Genomic DNA, 21,980 nt, shown 5'->3' with positions numbered 1-21,980 from the left:
TTTATTAGACTTTTCTCGGGCAATAAAAGTCGGTTCCTTTTTGAGTTTCTTCAATTTTTTGATGAACATATGACCTCTAATATGTAAATATTTAATCAATTAGTTTCCTATTATAAAAAGAACTTTGTTTTCCCTGGATCCCTGTTTCCAGGGATCTTTGTAAAACAAGGAAGGATCCCTTTTTTACGCAGACCATTGGTCAGCATGCGAAAAAGTTTTGTTTTAAAAGTTTCGAGAATGAAAGTTAAGAGTAAAACAGTGCTTTTGATTCCCCCCTCCCTTATCTGTACACAATAGACGAACTATTATAAGAATTATTAATGATGCTATGAATCTTGTACAAAGGTTTCTGATCCCTATGCAAAGTTTTAAGTAATGAATTGAGGAATCAACGTATCTAGGGAAAAACGAGCAAAAATTAATAGAAAAAATGTAGTTTTATGAAAGTAAAGGGCAAAGTTGAAACTGAAAATGAACAGATTACCCATCAGTCCTTTCTTTTTAAAATTGACAAATGCTTTACTGAAAGCAAACAAAGCAAAAAGGCAAAATATCCTTCATTAATTAGGCTTATTGTATGCACAGTGTTAATTTCTTGCCTTGCGCTCTCAGTATGGCATTCGTTAATTCTACAATGTTAAGGATTATTATATTAGTCAAATAAATGGTATTTGATGCCCTGTTTCTGTATTAGTCACCTTTTCAGCGGAACATGCCTTGTAGCTACTAAGAATATTGCCATTGTTAGGGGAGCCGGGAATCTGGCTCTAGGGCCTGTGTATTCTTTTTTTTCACATTAGGATCCTTTTGTGTATAGCATGACGCCTTTTCTCATATCATGAATGAATTTTGGACCATAAGACTTTATTTTAATTCCTTTGGCCTCCATTTTTTCAAAATTAACTTTTATTTCTATTTCCAAATGGTTGAGCAGATCGATTGACCTGGCTAAGACATTTGAAAGATCTCCACATGCTGTGAAATATTCTTTCTTTTGTGTCTTGTAAAATATTTCAATATTTATCACGATATTTGTTTCTTTTAAGCTTTTCTGCTTTGGGAGACAATTTCTTAAACATAATCCAAAAAAAGTTACTAGTAGTCCAGGAAACTTCTGAAAAAAAGAGGTCAACCTCAGACAAATTGCTATACAAATGATTCTTCCGCCACCCGACCAAAAAATATGTGTTGATTCCGAATCCGAAAAGATTTTTTTCTACGCTCTTTTTTTGCCGATTAACATGAAACTAAATGTTTAAAGTCAAAAGAGTTGTTTGGGGCTTAAAGCTTTGAGAGAGTGATGTTGGGAGAGAGGTTCAGCCTGCAGGTGCATATTAAACTTGGTCTATGGCACAACATTTGGAGCCTAGCGCCTTGGTAACAGCTAAGACTGGGTCCAGGTAAAGTTCAGTATACGTGGAACCTTATTCTTGTGAAATTGAGTAAGAATGAGGAGGAGGAGGGGAAGTTGAAACGTATATTTGGCAACAACAACAAAAAATTCTTTCAAAGAGCTTCCCTTAGCTGAGACGAAACACTAGTTCCAAATAAGACATTAATATACTCAGATATAACGCAACACAGAGATTAATTACACAAGGCAGATAAAAATCACGGTAACATAGAGATTCATTGGCTAGTGGCAAAGCTATTCAAAAATTTGGTCTTCTTCTTCGCTACTATCGTCTTCAAGGTTTCTGGTACCAACTGTTTCGCAGTTGGAAAACCTTGTTCCTTTACAATTGTCACAAGCCGAGGTACATTTTAAGCCATGATGTTTGCAAGAACATCGCAGCGTTGAACATTCGCTCTGGCAATTACAGTGAAACAAGGAGAGAAGGGAATGTGGTGCCGGTGATCTATCTGAATACAAAGGTCATAATTCTCCTTTCCGTACAATCCAGCCAAACTCCAAAAAATCCAGTCGGCACTCAACATTTTTCCAGGCTTGTACTTGAAAGTATGCTCGAAGCGAATGAAACTTGCAAACATCGCTTGTTGGTGGGAGTGTTTTTACCTCTACATACTTCCCAGAACTTCCAACTTTTTCGAGGAATTTCCTGTAACAGACCTGGTCAAGACTTATTTCATTTGTCTGCAGCCTTAAATAAGATAAGCATGGCCTTATTTCCAGATTTTCCACTGTCGTCTTCTGTAGAAGTTGAATCTAGAATTAGTCCGGCAATATCCTGGAAGTTTTTCTTCTATTTCGTGTGGTTCAGGGGTGCAGATTTTCCTATGCCATAAATTTGCGAAGTCGAATCGTATCCAAGAAATGCAAGGAGGAAATGAAATTGGTCGCAAAGGGTGTCACCAAGTTTCAGTTTAGCTGCCAATATATCCCACAGATGGCCTCCAGTTTTCCGTGTCTTTGACTCGGAATGGAAGAATATCGGTGTACAGTATCGCTTCGTTTAGTATAGTAAAATGACTAGTAAGTCCGTATCTTCCCATATTAAGACATTTGGCTGGCGTTCTGCCGACACAACCGCAGTCATCACAATCAGCAGGTCAGTATCGGCTGGCGACAGCTCCACTTTACATTTTCGCATCATTAAGGTAGTCGGGCAGCATGCTGATGATGGCCTGCGTGTTATCTGCTAAGAAAATCATCTTTTTTCACTAAACAAGGCATCTACGGCTAAATGCTAATCTTAGGACAGCCTTTAGACCTGCTCCTCCTCCCATCCGTCTCATCTTTGATTGAGGGTCCCGATAAATACCCGTCAAACGCTATGAAAGCGCACATGGTCACATGGGCAATCTATTTGGTGCAGATATCTGTGTATGTGCAGCATTTCTTCCAAGGCAAACGATGCAGAAAGGCCCCGCCATCCAGTACATACTGAGGTTCATCCAAACTCTTGAGTACGCAATCTATCTTGCGTTGCAGACCTTCAACTTCGTGCCAGATCGCATTGACAAGTGCTGGTTTGTCCGTCAACCAAAGGAGACCATTCGGCTCAAATAACGAAGGTGGTGGGAAGCAGAGTTTGTACTTGAAAAACGTCTGGAATTCTTCATCTTAACTCTTTGCAACAGTGACCAGCCTTTGAAATATCAAAGCAGAGTCAGCGGTAGGCAGTTCTTCTGCTGACTTCAGGTTACTTTGCACTCTCATAGTAATAGCAGTTGGTTTCTTCTTGAAAGTGTAAATGTTTGCGTCTTTTCCATTCATATCATTCAGGATTTTTCCACCTATTGATATAGTCTCGTCTACGTCCACCTGCTCATTTGTAGTCTCATCAGTTTCTAAATTCCTGAGAAATGACTACTTTGTGAAAGGTTAAAAATCCAGGAGAAAGTGGACAACCTTTTCAACATCTTTAAAATCACGTTCTATTTTTGTCACCCCAGCGCCTTTGTGCTGCTCACTAGTCTCAAATGTCACGCCCGTGAGCTCGTGGAGTGCAGAGCTACCAGCAGCCCGCGCAGGAGTGGATAAAAGCCATGTTAGTCGCTGTAACTCGCTCATACGGTGTCTACTTGTTATACCTCTACTAGTTTATAGAGAGCGTTTTAATACTTGTTCTATGACCATGTCTGGGGAAAGACCAGGCCAAAATTTATCGGAGTGCCGTATCACAAAATTGCCGTCTTCAAGTTCGTTGAGCACCTTAGGATTTGTTTCTTTAAGGTTAGCCATTTTCTGGAGATAAATTCTATAGGACTTTGTGTACAAGTTATGGTTGGAAGATGAGAAGAACCGAAGCATCTGTTTACCATTGTAGAGGTGAAAATCCCAGTTGCCTGTTCCTCCTGCCACAATTGAAGACTTCAGTAAATCAACAGCGTTCATATAAGTATCAATCCAGAGCTTTGAAGTCCGTAATGTCCGCCACAGAGACGTTTTGAGGGACTCGAGCTTGCTTGCAAACGCGTTAATGGACGCCTCTTGCTCTAGCTGCTTAACTTCAATGCATCCTTTTTCGACACCGACAAATGCTGAGTGAAAAACTTGGAAGGTCCTCTGAGCTGTTGCAAAGATCGATATGATCAAAATCTACTGTCGGGCCAACATTGTACATTTCTGCCGCTAGTGAGGTATTCAATGCCCAATCAACAATGATGTGAGCTCTGATAGCCCGAAAATACGCTTTTCCGGCGAGAATCTGCTGAATGGCATTCGGTGCATATATCAGGACCAAGATTCCCTGCAAACCAGAAGCTTGCATCAGTTGTCCAATGGCAGCTAAGAAGCTCATTCTACCGTCAAACTGTCCCAAGAGTAAAACTATGCGTTTCAAGCGTTTCAAATGACTTCCTATTGATTCAGCCTCTGTTCATATTCCATGCTTTCCAGTAAAGTGGTTGATCGAATGTCAGAACGGTACGGTGCCGTATTTCTCACCCTGGGAATTCATGAATGGAAGAGTAGTATAAATACAGGTAGGATCATTCGGGCTAAGATCAATCATCGATATAAAGATCATCGAAATCTTGTCAGGGTAAACCGATGGTCCATTGAATGAAAAAATAGTCTTTAGTGTTCTTTACCAACTTGGGATGGGGCCGCGAAACAGTCATGACATTTTCCACAAAAGATTCAAATTGCACGAAGGATCTGGTGCAAAAAGTCTCAGTAGTTCCTGATATATGATGGAAGGCTTGCTACTTGAATTTCTGTAGTAAAGAATATGTATTTCTCCCACCTTCAGTATTTCTTTTGCGCTGATTGTTTTGCATCGTTTGAGCCTTGGTGACAACTGAAGACGTGGTGTAACTGCAACTGACAGTCCCATAGCGTGGATCGTATTCTGTCCATCAATCATTATTACGTTGTAATAGTTGTAATAATCATTATTACGTTGTTGCTGACAATAATCTACATTGTCAGCAACGTGATGCACATAGAACTTGCCTTGCAACCCCTGTATTTTTACGTTTGCAGACACTGAAGCATTTCGCTTAAATAAGCTGGTCTCGTATTAGGATGAACACAAGCCTAAAGTGGAGAGTATCAACTAGACTAAAGCGGAGAGTATCAACTAGACTGCGGCTTCCTTGCTGATGATGAACCTTCACTGCGAGTCCTACTTAAAGAGAAGGTTTAATGGCCCTAGGTCGAGTGGCTTGCATAATGCTTTGGCCAATGGCAGCTATTTTCAGTTTAGTATCTTTGCACACAAACAAGTTCTCCGGGAAGAACTTCGTTTTCACTTTTTACTTGATTCTCTTATGTTTCTCACTCCTACTTCAGTCACAACATCTTTTTCGTTCGCTTCGAGCATTTATTTCTTACAGATCAAATAAATCATCATTCTAGGCTAGAATTGATCATCTGAAAATTGAAAATCTTAAATTAAAATTGGCTGGAAGAATCCTCAGAGAAAGGGGAAAATATTAATCAATCAAAGAAGATATTAAGTAATTTCCAGGCGAAATCTTATTATTCCCCGGGACAATCGCAGGTTTAGGTAAAATCGATTTCTTGTTCCTCAAATCTACCTCTGTATCTGCCGGGGACCTATACCAGCATCAGCCAGAAAGTAGAATTTTCAGACAAAGAATCGGAGACACGAAAATCCTTTGAAACTCGTGGACCATGACGATTTCCGAAAAATTGAGACTTTTAAATACCCCAAATATGCCTCAGAGACTACCTTACTTTTTCCATCCTCAATCCAGGTTGCTGTAATGTTCTGATGCATGCAGGAACATTAAATCAAACCCCTAAACCACTTCCTAAATTCGGAAGTGTCTTTTCAAGACGGCATTCTTTACATTAAAAAGAAAATCACCCTCAACCTCATCCTTAACCCACAAAAACCTCAAATTTATGAAAGAGCTAGAGTGGCAAACTTTTTGGGTTTGGAATCAGAACATATTTTTTAATCTGACAGTGAAAGAATCATTTGTATAGCAGTTTGTTTGAGGTCAAACCACATTTTTACTAGACTATCAGAATTTTTCATAGAATTTTTCAGCCTATCAGGAAATACTCTGAAAAATCCTATTTGCTCGAATAAGCGCTAGCTTTATGTCGGAATCGTTAAAATCTCGTTGTGAATTGGGCCTTATGACAGCAGAGCCTGTCAGACGCCAGACACAAAAAAGAAAAAAATCGTTGGGAATACGCTTTTGTGATGACTAAAAAGAAAAAATCCTTTTCCCCTTTCTGCCAACACAAATTTTGAATCCTTCATACTTATTTTCCCCCACCCCCTCAAAAAAACTTCCTAAAGCTTCAACTCAATCCCCCAGCCGCAAAAAAAAAACTTACTTAATTATAATTAATAATCGCTTGGCTTCTGGCTTTAGTATTCGTTGAATAACATCTCACAATGTTTTTCAGCTGTTTCAAAACTGGCTGAGATTTCTCGATTCAGGCAACATATATAGGTAGTTTGATTCTTCCATTCTTAAATTATTGCTTGTTAGTAATGTACGAGGTTGATCCATTTGAGGTAGTGATTGTAGGAGTGTAAGTCTGATCTGGAAACACTTTATAACCAGCCATAATTAAGGCTTTCTGTGCCTTTTCTTCATTTCTGAATATGCCATAACTGAAGTCAAAGGGCTTTTAGAATTGTTAGGTAAACTGACAATATCGAGATATATTGATACCTCTTACTTCAATAATATGCCCCAATAAGAGTCATACCTCAATAATATTGATGCCTCTTACTTCAATAATATACCTCAATGATATTCAGACCTATATAATATTAATACCTCTTACTTCAATAATATACCAAGATAGCTCATCTGCTGATCAACCAGACAGTATCTCCAAAAAAATCCTTCAATGTCCTATGAAGTGAATTGCCTGGTGATTGTTCTCACATAGAGTCTCAAAAAATTGAAACTAGCTCGGAGGCTCTTCGTTTCGTGAAGGATAGCAAGGAATTCAAGAGCTGGAAAATTATGATGCTTAACCTTGTGCATGAAAAGTAGCATGGTGTATGACAGCAAGTCAGAATTAACTGATATTAATGTCAACCACTAGATGATCAATGCGGTCTGCTTCTTAGAGCATCAAAACACGCAGACATATCGTAAAGTTGTACTATGTTGCAGAACTTCTTACAAAAATGGCATTGTTCTTCCGTAGATATGTAGGCATTTTGAACCTTTTTGTATATAAAATACAGCTGGGAAACACAGTTTTATCTAAATCCAATGAGGAAAACCTGTAGTTGAAAAAGGTGTGTATAGGAAAAGTTCCAATTTCAGATAAGTCAGGCTCAGGTTCATATGTTGATTACGCAAAAATGAAAATTCTGGCAAAGTTTCTTTATAATTCCAGGAAATTCTGGTTTGGGAATTTAATTGTGAGCATTATTTTAATGGCTATATTTTTCTTCATTTGGTAATAAGGTTTTTTCTTTTTAGGGAGAAGTGGACCCAACTCAAGTTCACAAATCTCTGCAGCGTATTCGTGAAAAGAAGCAAGCTCAGTTTATACCCTGGGGTCCAGCGAGTATTCAAGTTGCACTCTCCCGAAAGTCTCCATATATCCAAACAGCTCATAGAGTCTCCGGTCTCATGCTAGCCAATCACACTAATATTTCTTCGGTAAGTGGAAGGGAAATATGTCCTCGCACCCATAACCATATGGCACATTAGTGCAATTTTATTGTGTTTTGTAGCAGCAAAGTAGCGTAAAAATTGATTTTTTGTAAAAACTTTTCTGTAACATTTTAAAGGAAATAATTGAGGCGTAGAAATGAATTTTTCAGGGATAATCTTAAATTTCACATATTGGATAATCTCTGGGTTTCATTAATCTAACTTAATTACTTTCTTTCAAATATTAAAAAAAAAAATTGTACGGAAAGCAATTGTCTAACATAAACCTGCCAGGATTGGGACAAAAAGCAGTTCTTCTCTTTTTCTTCTTCTTCTTGTTCGAATTAATGTTGAGACGCTTTCGCATAATTTCATCACTGAAATCAAATTCCGAACCCTGTAGTGTGTTGCAACAGCTTCGTTCCGAGATCTTACACACTGCGCCACTACAGAACGCAAAAGGTAGTTCAGTAGCTCTTTTTAAAAGACTATTCGGTCTAACTGAATATAGTTGGTGCAGTAGTGTTAAGTTATGTTGTGCTGTCGGTGCAACTTTATTTACTATATACCAAGATGAAACCACGTAATGCATTAGTGCACTGTGATTATATACTTTCTTAACGGAAATCTCGTATCTGCCTATTCGTTTTGAGCAGTAAATTTAAATTGAGGGATGATTTTGACGTTGTTTTTGTCGTGTTGAATTAACGACTCTTCTTCACTACTAAGGTCCTTGCGTTGGTTAAAAGATTGCCGAAATCTAGTATTGAAGTGATATTGATGGGAAAACCCAATTTAAAGATTTGAATGATGTGTGTCTAAGCTTGTTCATCCCCCCCCCCCTTTTCCCAAGGAACAAGAAATAGAGCTCCAATTCTAAGTTTGTTAGAGTATAGCCAATATATTTTTGGCCTTAAAATTATTTTTTAGTAAATACTTCCAAATCATTTATAGCTGCTTTGCTTGGACAAATAGGGTTGGTTATATTTTTAAATTCCCTACGAAATTTTTCCCTTACTATATTTTTGCTATTCTGTAATACCAGTTTCCCATAAATCACTGAAATATTGTAAGTCTTATGTTTCTCCATTTGGCGAAGAAAACAATATGTGACTTAAATCACAATATTTTCGGTTGGATGGGCTCTATTAATTTACTGCTTTTCAGCCAAACAGTTTTCAAGGCTCTTGTTCCTCATCGTCTCTTCACTTCTGAACGTAAACTTTGTTCAGTTTTACCAATATTAAAGTCTGTAAGGCCTTCTGTTGTAATTCTGATCATCTGTAAGGAAAACGACAATAAAACTATGAATCTCAGGGAACATAAAAGTAGTCTGGCGAAGCAAAAGCTATTGAAAGGTAATCCGCAATAAATTAAGTTTATTTTTGTTAACTTAAAAATATTCAACTTGGAATGTGCACTTAAAATGTTCGAATGTCAACTTAAAAATATATTGTCTGGAGGGTTGGCTGCTTCGGTATCCACTCATCTTGAAGTGTCGTCCGAGTGACCGTAAGAAGAACAGGTCGTTTATTTTTGTCAACTTAGAAACACTCAACCTAGACTGTTGGAATGTCGACTTAAAAATACACAAAAAAGAAGCAGAGTAAATAAACAATGTTGAAAAATACGCAATGGAGGTTTCAACTTCTACATAAAAGAAACACAGAAAATCAAATTACATTAAAATCTGGTAAATAGAATTTGTCTAAGTTAAGGGGTTTTGATACCTTAAAATATTTTGCGAGCCTTATTGTCGGCTGTCCGTCTCAAAGATAAAGGGCTCATTAGCAAATTCTTCCAGGGGACTAGCCTCCTTTGAGAACTATAAAGAATGTGGTTTAATACGAAATCTGATTGGAAAGACAATGTTACGTCTCCTGCGACGGCAAGGCTTTCAATCAAAGGGGGTAGCAATATATGAAACCCCCAAAGCTGTCAAATTCCTCAAATGATATTTTCTTTGAGTTGATTTTTAGTATTCTCCTAGCAAGTATACCAGAACATTTTAGGGAGTGCCCTTTTTTGAATTTTAAAAAGGTGACTCTGGTTCGTTTTGTCAAAATTTGTCAATGATGTATGTTTCATTAAAGCTGAATATCTCTATCTCCGGCACAAAACGGAAGAAGTCAAAAGATCAGATAACAAAACTCCAGGGTCAACAAACCCCCTATAGCTCGGGGGCAAGTGTTGTATGTTATGCCCTTGGGCATATAAGGCTCTTATGCGAGAGTTTGAAAATAGTTAAAAGATCAGATAAGCCCCCCCCCCACTCAAAAAAACTTAGGAACGATATTTTATTCCAAAACGTAAGGGAATTGACCCCTGGCTATTTCTGCTTGGCCCTCCCCCTAAGGACGAAACAAAAACCTGTTAACGAATTTTTATTCAAAATTATTGCAACTCACCCCTGTCCCTCCAGCCCCCCCCCCAAAAAAAAAAGAAAAAAAACTAATGAACAATATTTATTCCAAACTCTGACACCTGGTCCTCCATGACCAGATACCCCTCCCTCCACCCCAAGAAAATAATATCAATGATAAATCATGGGAGCTGACTCGTGGCCCTCCCTTAATGGCACGAACCCCCCCCCCCAAAAAAAAAAAAAATATATATATAATATATATATATATATATATATATATATATATATATATATATATATATATATATATATATATATATATATATATATATATATATATATATATATATATATATATATATTAACAATATTTTATTCCAAAATTCATGGGAGCTGACCCAGGGAACCCCTGCATGGCCTGAAGAAATGGTTTTTGTCAGATTTCTGGGAAAGTAGGTGCCGGCTTTTAGTTTTTTGTCCTTTATTCGGATCCAAACTCTTCAAGTTATGGCAAGACCGTCCAGTCAATTCTAAATAATTTGTACCAAAAAAGAAAAAAAAAATATAATGGACGAGATAAAAAATTCTTTATGGCATCGAATCCCCTTAAGTATGATAGTGTAAAAATAATGACATGTTACTTTCTGATAGGACTCCTTTTGTATTCCTGCGAAAGTGTATACTTTAAGATTAGCTGATTTTTGCGTAACTCGTCTATTCATGCGCTGCAATGTATAAAGCCTAATTTATGTTTTTGTTATCCTTTTAGCTGTTTGAAAGAACTGTTCGTCAATATGATAAACTTCGAAAGCGAGAAGCTTTCTTGGACCAGTTTAGGAAAGAAGCGATATTTCAAGATAGTTTAGACGAAATGGACGATTCCCGTCAAGTCGTTCAAGAGCTTATAGAGGAATATCAAGCTGCAAGTCGTCCAGATTACCTCACCTGGGGAATTGAAAAAACTACAAAAAGCGTTATTTAATGCAATACCTTAAAAACATCACGGTGTACAATCTTTTTGTTCTCGTTTCTTGGGCTGAGTTTTTTTTTGTGTAATTTGCCATAGTCTTATTACTTGGCTTGTTTACTCAGTTGGTGTCATACTCCCTTACTATCATAGACTTGATGAAAGTAGAAGACAGGGAATTGGTTAATGCAATCAATATCAAATAATTACATTTTGCTAATGTGCTTGTTTGCACAGCTGATGTCATGCTCTTTTGCTTTCATAGACTTGATGGAAGTTGAGAAGGGGGTGTAGGGCTGGATTAGTCCAAGAAAATAAAATGTAACTTAGTTACTTTAACAGACTTGATGGGAGTAGAACTGAGGAGAGATGACAAAGATAATAAAATGCGTCTCAATTTACAATATGTCCAGTTGGATGGGTCTAAGACGGGTTAAAAGGTATTTTCCTCTGCTTTTATAGACTGGAATTTTTTCCTGGGGGCATGCTATCAGAGCCTAGATAATAAAAAGGATATTTTTGAGTTTGTATGTACGATTAAGGCGTCGATTTTAGGTCTGTTAGTTGCAACTATGAGAGGACAGGAAAATGACGGTGCTATAATTGCTTGTTTAAGGCATGGGACAGCAGTCATTTGCCAAGGTAGAATAATCTGTTTTCTAATGAATAAATTTAAATCAACTACACATACTATATATTAATATAAAAATCAAAATTGATTAAATATAAATCAGTCAGACCCTGACCTACTTGGTTATGTCGAGATATGTAAACATTTTGGTGTTCATTCCATTTTGCATTGTATGTTTGGGGCACCTTTCTCTGTCACTGGATTCTATCCATTTAGAGCATTTTGTATTGCTAAAAACTGCAGCTTTAACTGCTATTGATATAAAAACGTGCTTATCTCAGACTTTTTACTTGCTTCTGTATTTTTGAGACTATTTAATCGTAGTTTTTTTTTTTTAATGATGGTAATTGCAAGCGGAAAGTTTATTTGTAATTCCTTGATTTTTTACTGTTTAATTCGTGCCATTACTGAAGATAATTCTCTTTGGTTCTTTGGGGATCGATCAATCGTTCAAGACTCGAAGTGCTGGTTTCTCCGATTCCCAAAGGACAATCAGCTAGAGCTTTTCAGTATGAATATTAGCTGTGAAGCGATTTTTGAAGAATGTGGAGTCGCTAGCAGACATAATTATGGCTCTTCATAGACTTCCATTCTATAGGTAATGTAGTGCCACGGAAATTCATCTCTAATGTGTTTAGACTTGTACAAAATATGTTTTTGTAGTAATGATGTAATAAAATATAATTATAAATTTGCTTCTTCTTTATTATCATAGTGTCGTATTTAATATTTCCTTAAGACGATTACCGAGTGCTAACTTGTATTTCAGATGACCAGTGCTAAAACTTAGGGGTTCATGATTTAAGCTGGACCTGATGGAGGCCTGGACTTGGAATCCCACCCCCTATTCCAACCGAATTGTCGCTTTCATACCCTTTGGCACCCTAAATATATTTTAATCATTATATGCTTGCTAACGTTTGTATATTTTGAAGGTTGATAAGAAAAAATCGTGTATGATTAATCTGCTGAAATTTTTTAAGAACAAAAGCAAAGAAAAAAAGAAATATCCAGAAGAAGAAAACAAATGGGACTACGGCCTGTAGAAGAAAAAGAATAAACGACGTGGATATTTCGCCTGTACAAAAAAAAGGCGTCTTCAACGCTATAAACAAAGAAAATTCAAATTTACCTAAATGCAAATAAAATCCAAAAGCATGAAATTCAATTCTTTTTTCAGTTTCGTGTTTATTTTCATTTTCAATTTATAATTGTGTTTTTCATTCTTGGTCATTTTTGCTTGTTCTAGGTTTATTAAGGCTCTTTACTTGTGCTTAAAAAAATTTCTTGGTATTTTTTTTTTAATTAATTGCTGTTCAATTTTTAGTTGATATAGTTTTATCATGCATCGATTGTAAGAATAAAAAAAAATGAAGCGAATGGAGATTTTTAATGACAGGAGTTGAAATCCTAAATAATGTTTGGTCTTCTTTGGGGCAGAAAGCATCATGACTCCTGTTATGTGAACATTCTTGAACATTTATTTTAAAAATATGTTTCGCCTAAAAAAATAAAATAAAATAGAACCTTTTAAGTTTAACGCAAAAAGGCCTCCATGAGTCCTCCTGAAATAATTAAAAACTCCAAGACAGTCCCAGCAATGGAAATTAAAGACAAACCCCTCATCTTTTTACCCCGACACTAAAATAAACTATTAAGAGAACATCAAAATAAACTATTTAAATCTTAAAGATTTCACTGTGAGTATAAACAGAGACGGTTCATTGATAGTTATGTTTTAAGACATAAAGGATGAATCCTAAGCTCTTACCAATATAGATTTGGTAATCACAACTACCTTTATTCTTTAAAACTTAAAACAGCTTTGAATTTAATAATCACAGGAGGTATGATTCTTAATGATTATTAACATAACTAACCATGAAAGCATGAGACAAAATAAAAAACATTATTACAGAATTTCGAAATGTGCTAGAGCAGTACCCTGCTTTTGTAAACCAATTTGAAAACTCTACTGAAATAGAAAATATTGTAGAACCACACTTTTGTGAGATGAAAATGAGAATGAAAATGAGAAAATTAGACTTTTAAGGAAAATGAGAGATAACTACAACGGCGAAACCCTTATTTCGTTAAACATTCAAGGAGTAGTTTGAATTGTTAAACTAAAATATAACAATGAATAAATGGTACTAAAATTGTGTGATGCTGTCAAGAAAGCGTGCTAATACCTCTGATTGAAAGACCAGTTAATACAATTCTGTGTAGGGTGGTAAAAAAGTAATTACATAGAGTAGGTTGTGTCAGTCCCGAGGTGCTTAAACTGTTTTCTATTTAATTGTATATGCAACAAATATGTAAATTAAATTAATAAATAAATTAATGTATGTTTTGTCTCAAAATAAATAAGAACATTATTTACTATCCAGTGCTTTTAGACCGCTTTGTATGCTATATAATAAATCTAAGCGGTGGTATTCCGCTGTCAATCATAATTTATGCGTAAATTGTAGTGATGGGTAAGTGAATCGTAATCGATTAAAACTCCACTGATTTTTGAAACGATCCCAGTGTATAATTCAGTGTTTTCATAAAAAAAACTTATTAACTTTTTTAAAAATTCAATTAAGATAGTACTTGAGCTATTCAACATGTGTTAGTCAAGTTTGTATATGATGGTACTACATAATTACCTGATTTATTGTGAAACACATAAAATGAAAATATGTGTGTTTTTATCTGAATTATTTGTATTAGTTTTACTCGAGAAATTTGATTTCCAACTGCATTATTTATTATTCAGCATTTTGGTAGTTTGAGCTCAATGAACTATCTTCCATTTATTATTCTGCTTTCTTAAACAATGTGTTCGAAGGTAATTCTTTCATGTGAAATTAGAATTTTTTTTGCTTATTTGAAATAGTTCTATTTACTCAATCTTGGTAATGAAGTTTGGTAATATATGCTGTGTTGTAGGAGCAACATTTTAGTTATGTACTGTTTTTTTCCTCTTGGGGCGATTTCAAATTATTGCTGAAAAGTAGTAAGGGTCTAATCTCAAAAGTTTTTACATAAAGCGTGAAATTTAGGCCGGATTAATCAACGACATTATACTTTGGAAAGCTGTCTATAATTCTCTTCTTAGGCCAAAATGAATGGTTTTGCTAGCAATTGAGCCAGGCCCTAGAATGTGTGAGTTAGAGTGGAGTTTTATAGTCTATGTTTATGAGTACTGTCTGAAGTTATGCAGCCGAGCTTTCTTTGTATTGACCCATGTTTCTAATTTTGAGTGGAAAGCTGGGTTCTAGCTGGCAAGCATGCAGTCCCCAGGTTCACATTAAAATAAACTAAAATCAAAAAGTGTTTAAGATATGCGACGGTTACCAAAGAATTGGAGCCGTCCCTTTGCTCCTTTCTAAGTAGTGATGCTAGAAAGCTGGTCCATGGCAAGAAGATCAAATTTTGAATGAAGACAGATAGATTCCTTTTTTCAACATTGATCGATAGTCCTTGATGATTTGATCAGCGTATATGACACCATTTTTTTTTAAATTCTAAAACTAGGAAGGGTTTACAGCTTTAGTGCAGTGGTATATGTTAAAGAAAAAGGGAAAAAAGGTTCAAGGTGTAATACAAGGGACACAATTGTAAGTTGCAACTGACTGTTATGCCTCGGTCATCTTTGCGCTGACGGGTTGGCATCTTTTGCTACTGGTCTGCCTGTTACTTACTTTTGATGTTTGTGAAACTATATGGAAAATTTATTTTCGTGTCTGCTACAGAGGGACGTGCAAGTAAAAGTAGGCTGGTTATTTTCTTGGTTAAATTGCTAGAAACTTCTGTACGTTATTTTATCTTATATCTCGTCAAAAGTATTGGAAAGGCAGAACTCAGAGACAAGTGAACAAGTTTTAGTTGAATTGATTGTTAGACGACGACCGTCGTCTTCAATTGTGAGGGGCTATATACTTCTTATATCGGTATAACTATTTTTCAATTTCAGTATGGTCCATCTATAATAGTATGATTATGAAAAGTGACAGATAGCTTTATAAAACCAATTAGGCTAGAAATAATTACATGATAAGTTTCGAGATTCTATATGAGATATATACCGAAAAAGGTTTCAAAGGGTTAACAACTCCAATTTTTATGTACAAATTCAAGGAAAGAATCGAATTGAAAGTCTGAGACAATTTAGAGGCTTAAAAATAGCATTTGGCTGTTAGGCCATGGCCATCTTTGTTGTTGAGGGGCTTGCAAAATTCCCTAGTTGGTTTACCTATCATTGGTTCTTCAAAACAGAATTCAGAGACAAGTGAGGTAGTTTTAATTAAGACTTTACGCTCACTCCTAGTTGATTTGCCTATTATTGGTTCTGTAAAACAGAATTCAGAGAAAAGTGAGGTAGTTTTAAATAGGAATTCAAACGAATCAGGAGAGACAATTCAGAGACAAGTGAGAGAGTTTCAGTTAAGAATTGGTTGTTAGACAACGGTTATTTCAGGCATTAGGACTATGTACTTCTATTGACCGGTATACCCACTGTAGATAAATATAAATTTCAGCGTTCGGACCCGCCTATAAATTCCTATATTCTAATGCACTCCTATAAAATGCCTATATTTTGGCTAAAATCCTATTATTCCAATATTTTCGGCTGAAGACCACTAAGAACATTGCTCATGATTTGCAATTTTCACTTCTCTTTAAGTAAGCTAAGATGTGCTTTTCTTTTTGCTTTTGACTCTGTTGTAGACTGAGCAGTCTTTCGGTGTAGATCGATAATTAATTGCAACTGTTGAGCTGTTTGAACTTAACTAATGTTTTGTACTGGACTTAGTAAGCTGCTTCTGCCTGAGCTATGCTGTTGTGTTGACTTAGTAGCCTATGTTTTGTTTTTTGTCATGTTGGGCCTGTCCGAAATGAACAAAGATCAGTATATAGGCTAGCAGTATCTGCTTAATGAGACTGGAGTTCTTGTGACTTATACGTTTCCTGCCTGAACGCTATTTTAAAGGCTGATGCGAATACGGCCCAGTTTTGGCCGTATCCAGACTTTTTCTTTTTATGGTCTTTTAATCTTGGGATGCTATTTTGTAGGTGATGCTTGGTAATTAAGTATGGGGCCTACCAAGTTTAATAGTTCACGGCTTGCTAAGATGGATTGCAGCGGTAGAAAGATTGGCGAATGGTGTAAGACTGTGAACGATCAGTACTCGTTCTTTTGCAAACTCTGCTTGTAAAATTTTGGTTGCACAGCTGGGGTTGCTCAGGGGTAAACCAACATGTGCGATCTGCAGAACACAAAGCCGCAGTTACTGCTTAACTACATCCACTGTAGCTTTACCTGAATGGACAATCTCGAGTTGATGAAACAACCAAGGATAAACCGTTAGTTGGTACAAGCATGTTTTGTGAGCGTGATGCCGTTTATAAAGCTGAGTTAATATGGGCACTTCAGACGGTACAGAGTTCCATGTCTGCTAACTCTTCAGACCATATTGTCGCAACCTTCCATGCGATGTTCCCCGGTAAGATCTCCGACGAAATGCCCCTATGTGCGATGAAACTCATGTATCTGATCACCGATGCGTTGTATCCTTACTGTAAGCAAATGCTTGTGAAGGACATTCAGTCATATCTTGTACTAGAATATGACGAGACAGCCAACAACGCTGGTATGAAAGAGTTACAGATACGTGGTCGATATTGGTCCTCATATGGAAACGAAATCCAGAGCACGACTTTTATGCGCAAGTTTTATGGGCCACGCGACAAGTGATGATCTGTGTAGGAAGATTATGTCAGCCATTGAGCAGAATCAGCTGCCACTTGAAAAACTGATCATGCTTGGAAGTGAAGGACCAAACGTCATCAAAAGAGTTTGGAACAATTTCAATGCAAAAAAAAGAAAGTGACGGGAAAGGGAATGTTGAATATTGGTACTTGAAACATCCATATAATCCATAACGCTTTCTTGAAAGGTCTTCAGGTGTTTGGAAGTAAGAGTAAAGTAAGAGTGCCAGAGAATGCTTTCATATAGCATGTCCTAAGCCGCTGGCTGACGATCGGACGTGCCCTTGCTAGAATCATGCAGCGGTTACCGGCAATCTTAGAGTACTTCCTGAACTTCATGCCGAGAGAGAAAAAAACTGAAGAAACTTCTGTCCACTCCCAAATTTCTGAAGATTGTGGCTTATATCAGAAGTGCGGCGATGAAGGCCCAACTCTAGTTTGTTCTAGCCTCAGCAGAACTGTTCATAAGTTTCACCCAACTGTTCCAGAAAGAAGAGCCTCTCATTCATGTGCTGAACTCAGAGATCAAAAGACTAGTTGTGATGCTTTGCGGACGGGTCTTTACTCCAGATTTCGAGACCGAGATTGAAAATTTCTCACCAGAAATGTCGAACCTTGCTGAAAATTTTGCAGAAAAGTCCATAGTTTCAGAGAATGTGGAACGAGCTTTCCGTGAGAAACCAATGCTGAAAGACAAGGCCATTTTCTATGTCAATGTGCGAAAACATTTTATTGCGGGCATTCGCCATATTTTGAACAAATGTCCTCTGGAAAAGGATGGTTTTCTGGAGGCTTTACGCTTTTTGAGTCCGATTAACATGAAGGATTCAAGAAGCATTGCAGACATAGCAGCTGTGGCACGCGAGATTGCGATCGGAGCAAGCTCAGACGTCGCCCAGGCTAAGGGGCTGCTTTTGCGAACGGAAAATGGACCCCGTGACGACATTACTCGGATCGATCATTTTTGGAGCCATTACTTTGGACTGGTGAATGAGCGCGGGGACAGCAAGTACCCGGAACTCACCAAGCTTATCAAAGCAATGCTGACGTTATCGCCTGGCAGCGCAGATGTTGAGCGAGGGTTCGCGCGTTCTGGTAGGATTCTTGGTGAAGACCAGGCATTAATGTCTGAACTCGTTCTTCATGTGATACTCATGGTATATGACGGTTTGTTATTACAAAAGAACTGTTGAATCTTGCACGTTCTGCACGGTCTTGGTATCAACAATATCTGCATGAAAAGCAAAAAGAAGGGCTATCCGAGAAGGAGAAAGGAGCTTTTGAAGAGGACAACAAGTGGAAGTTGCAGGAGGTCCACGACAAAAAGAAAGAAATTGAAGACCAAGCGAAAAGAAAAACTTAGAGCATCAGAGCAAAGAGAAAAGAGAACAGTAGCAGATACTCTACTTCAAGAAGTGACCGATAGAATGAAGAAGGCTGCCGGGTCCAAGAGTTCCATAGACATTTTCCTATCTGTTTCTTTGCTCGAAGGTGCTGTGAAGTCCAGAACAAGTGAAAGAGAGAAGATGGCCGAATCTGCGAGAATGGAGCAGTCTCTTGCAAAGAGAAAAACTGACCTCATATCGAAATTGATGCCCAAGAAGCAGCAAGAGTGATTCCAGGTTTACCTGTATAATGGGTAAACCCCGGTTTACCAGATTTTACCTGTATCAGTCAATCGTTGGCACAGTATGTGTATCTAAATTAAAAAAAAAATAATAATAATAATAAATGCAGAAACTCGGGAAATGACGAATTTACGTGACCAGGCATCCCACGCCATCTACCACCGATCTGATCCCGAAGACTCCCGAATCCTATATTTGGCCTATATTTGGGCTCGGAAAATCCTATATAAATAGGACAGGGCCTATAATTTGAAACGAACCGACCTGTCCAACCCCTGAAATTTATATAAAGTGGGTATGCCTATCTTTTATTTTTAATGGGGTGTATCTATGATGATGATGATGCTTTTATTAAGCGATTAAACATTTACAAGTATTTCACTGCTAAATGTCTACAAACTAACACTACAAAGAAAGAAAGAAAAAAACTAGAATAAATGAAACTAATAAATGCTGCAATCAAAGGCAACAACCATAGATAAACATCAAATTATGATTATGAAAAGTGACGGATAGCCTTATAGTACCGACTAGGCTCGATGACAGGTTCGATATAACAAATTTTGAGTCACTTCAGGACTTCTATAATTTAAAAGACTTCCACGGGTTAGAAACTTCAGTTTTAATGTACACATTGAAATAGGGGTTCTAGATCAAAGTCCGAGGCAGTTAAGAAACTTGAAACAATATTAGGTTGTTTAAATCTGATCATCTTTGTCACCGAAGGGCTTGCAAATTTCCCTTGTCACTGATTTTCGGTTCCTGATATGCATTTTAGGCTAACACAGGTCATTTGTTCATATTTTTTTTCTTTGATTTTTATACATTGATGATAAGGAAACTTGTCTTTTTACCAATACGCATTATAAACGAAATTCATCCCTATCGTGTTTTAGTAAAGAATAGCTATAATATTATGATATGAAAAGTTAGGGATAGATACATAGTTTTAGTTAGGCTCTACAAAATGATGACAAATGTTAAGTTTTAATCCGTGGCGATTAAAAAGTATACGGTTCAAGTGAATACAAAAACAATATATATATATATATATATATATATATATATATATATATATATATATATATATATATATATATATATATATATATATATACTAGCTGTTGGGGTGGCGCTTCGCGCCACCCCAACACCTAGTTGGTGGGGGCGCTTCGCGCCCCCCCAAGCCCCCCCGCGCGCGTAAGTCGTTACTCGCCATATTAGTTACGTGCCATTGTAGTTGTGTCCCTATGTCCCACCTGTGAATATAGATGTATATATATATATATGTTTTTAACTACGTAAAACTTGCGAATATACAACATTCTTTGCTGTCCCATTGTCTGTGCATATAAATAGATTGTTTACCGACTCTTGAAAATGCAACATATAATGGTCCATGGGAAAACAATCCGTATTCAGATCTATACCTCATGATTCTAATGATTGCCCTTGAGCTTTGTTGATGGTGATTGCTAATCTACCATTCCCTGTGTCGCCATCGTCATTTATATATCCCCTTGTGCCCCCCGGCATCCCCTTTGTAGTTTTGTCCCTGTGTCCCGGTCGTCATTTGTGTCCCGGTGTCCCAGTCTGTGATTTCTCTTTGAGTGTCCCGGGCGTCATTTATATTCCATGTGTCCCGGTGTCTCGGTCGTCATTTATATCCCCCTGTGCCCCCGGCGTCCCCGTTGTAGTTGTGTCCCTGTGTTCCGGTCGTCATTTATATTCCCTGTGTCCCGGTCGTCATTTGTATCCCGGTGTCCCGGTCTGTATATACATTCGTTTTTTAGTTTTGTTTTTCTCCTTTATTTTTTTCCTTTTTTCTTTTTTTTCTTTTTTAGTTTATTTAGATTTTTAGATTTTTTAGTTTTTTTATTATTTTTTTTTTCTTTTTAGTTTTTACCTTTTTTTTAGTTTTTTTTACTTATATCCTGGTCGTCATTTATACTCCCTGTGTCCCGGTCGTCATTTGTGTCCCGGTGCTTTGTTGATTGCTAATCGAACATTCCTTTTGTCCCGGTCGCTTTCTCTTTGAGTGTCGTCATTCATATTCCCTATGTGTCGGTGTCCCGGTCGTCATTTGTGTCCCGATGTCCCGGTCTGTAATTTCGTCAGTTGAAAACTTATGATGAAATAAATTTTTAATTTTTTCCCTTTTTTTGTTTTTAGTTTTTTTTATTGGTTTTTACCTTTTTTTAGGTTTTTTAGTTTTTTTCTTTTTTCTTTTTAGTTTTTTTTGAAGTTTTTATCTTTTTAGTTTTTTTATTTTTATTTATATTTTTTTAGTTTTCTTTTTCTCCTTTATTTTTCAGTTTTTTCCTTTTTTTAGTTTTTTTTCTTTTTTAGTTCTTTTAGTTTTTACCTTTTTTAGTTTTTTTTTAGTTTTTTTAGTTTTTTAGCTTTTTTTATTTTTTTTTATTAGTTTTTAGTTCATTTTATGGTTTTTTCCTTTTTTTAGTTTTTTTATCTTTTTTTAGTTTTTTTTAGTTTTTAAGCTTTTTTAGATTTTTTTATTTTGTTTTCTTTTTTTTTTGTAGTTTTTACCTTCTTTAGATTTTTGCTTCTTTTATTTTTTTAGCTTTTTTAGTTTTTTTTCGTTTTTTCTTTTTAGTTTTTTTGTAGTTTTTATCTTTTTTATTTTTTTGTATTTTTATTCATATTTTTTTAGTTTTCTTTTTCTCTTTTATTTTTCAGTCTTTTCCTTTTTTTAGTTTTTTTCTTTTTTAGTTTTTTTTAGTTTTTTACCTTTTTTTAGTTTTTTTAGTTTTTTTAGTTTTTTAGATTTTTTAGTTTTTTTATTAGTTTTTAGTTTTTTTGTAGTTTTTGCCTTTTTTTAGTTTTTTCAGTTTTTTTTAGTTTTTAGTTTTTTACCTTTTTTTAGTTTTTTTTTTAGTTTTTTAGCTTTTTTAGTTTTTTTTTTCTTTTTAGTTTTTTTTGTAGTTTTTACCTTTTTTAGTTTTTTTTCTTATTTTGTATTAGTGTGAAATAATTCAGACGTCATATGCGGACAAACAGGACGTCACCTGATCCATCCACAGATCCACACACAGACAACTTATTTTTATATATATAGATATATATATATATATATATATATATATATATATATATATA

At 36.1% G+C, this 21,980-nt stretch overlaps 1 protein-coding gene across 1 annotated transcript in view; it reads left to right on the top strand.

Moving 5' to 3' along the window:
- Positions 1–12,166, top strand: part of LOC136026696 (tubulin gamma-1 chain-like) — a 60,070-nt gene extending 47,904 nt beyond the window's left edge. The window contains exons 10-11 of the mRNA XM_065703446.1: positions 7,336–7,518; positions 10,647–12,166. Coding sequence (XP_065559518.1) covers positions 7,336–7,518; positions 10,647–10,859 — 396 coding nt within the window. The 3' untranslated portion in view covers positions 10,860–12,166. The remainder of the gene's footprint in view (positions 1–7,335; positions 7,519–10,646) is intronic.
- The last annotated feature ends 9,814 nt before the right edge of the window (positions 12,167–21,980 follow it).

This window comes from Artemia franciscana, chromosome 4 (genome assembly GCF_032884065.1).
Source record: "Artemia franciscana chromosome 4, ASM3288406v1, whole genome shotgun sequence".
NCBI classification, from domain to species: domain Eukaryota; kingdom Metazoa; phylum Arthropoda; class Branchiopoda; order Anostraca; family Artemiidae; genus Artemia; species Artemia franciscana.
This window is presented reverse-complemented; position numbering and strand designations above follow the sequence as displayed.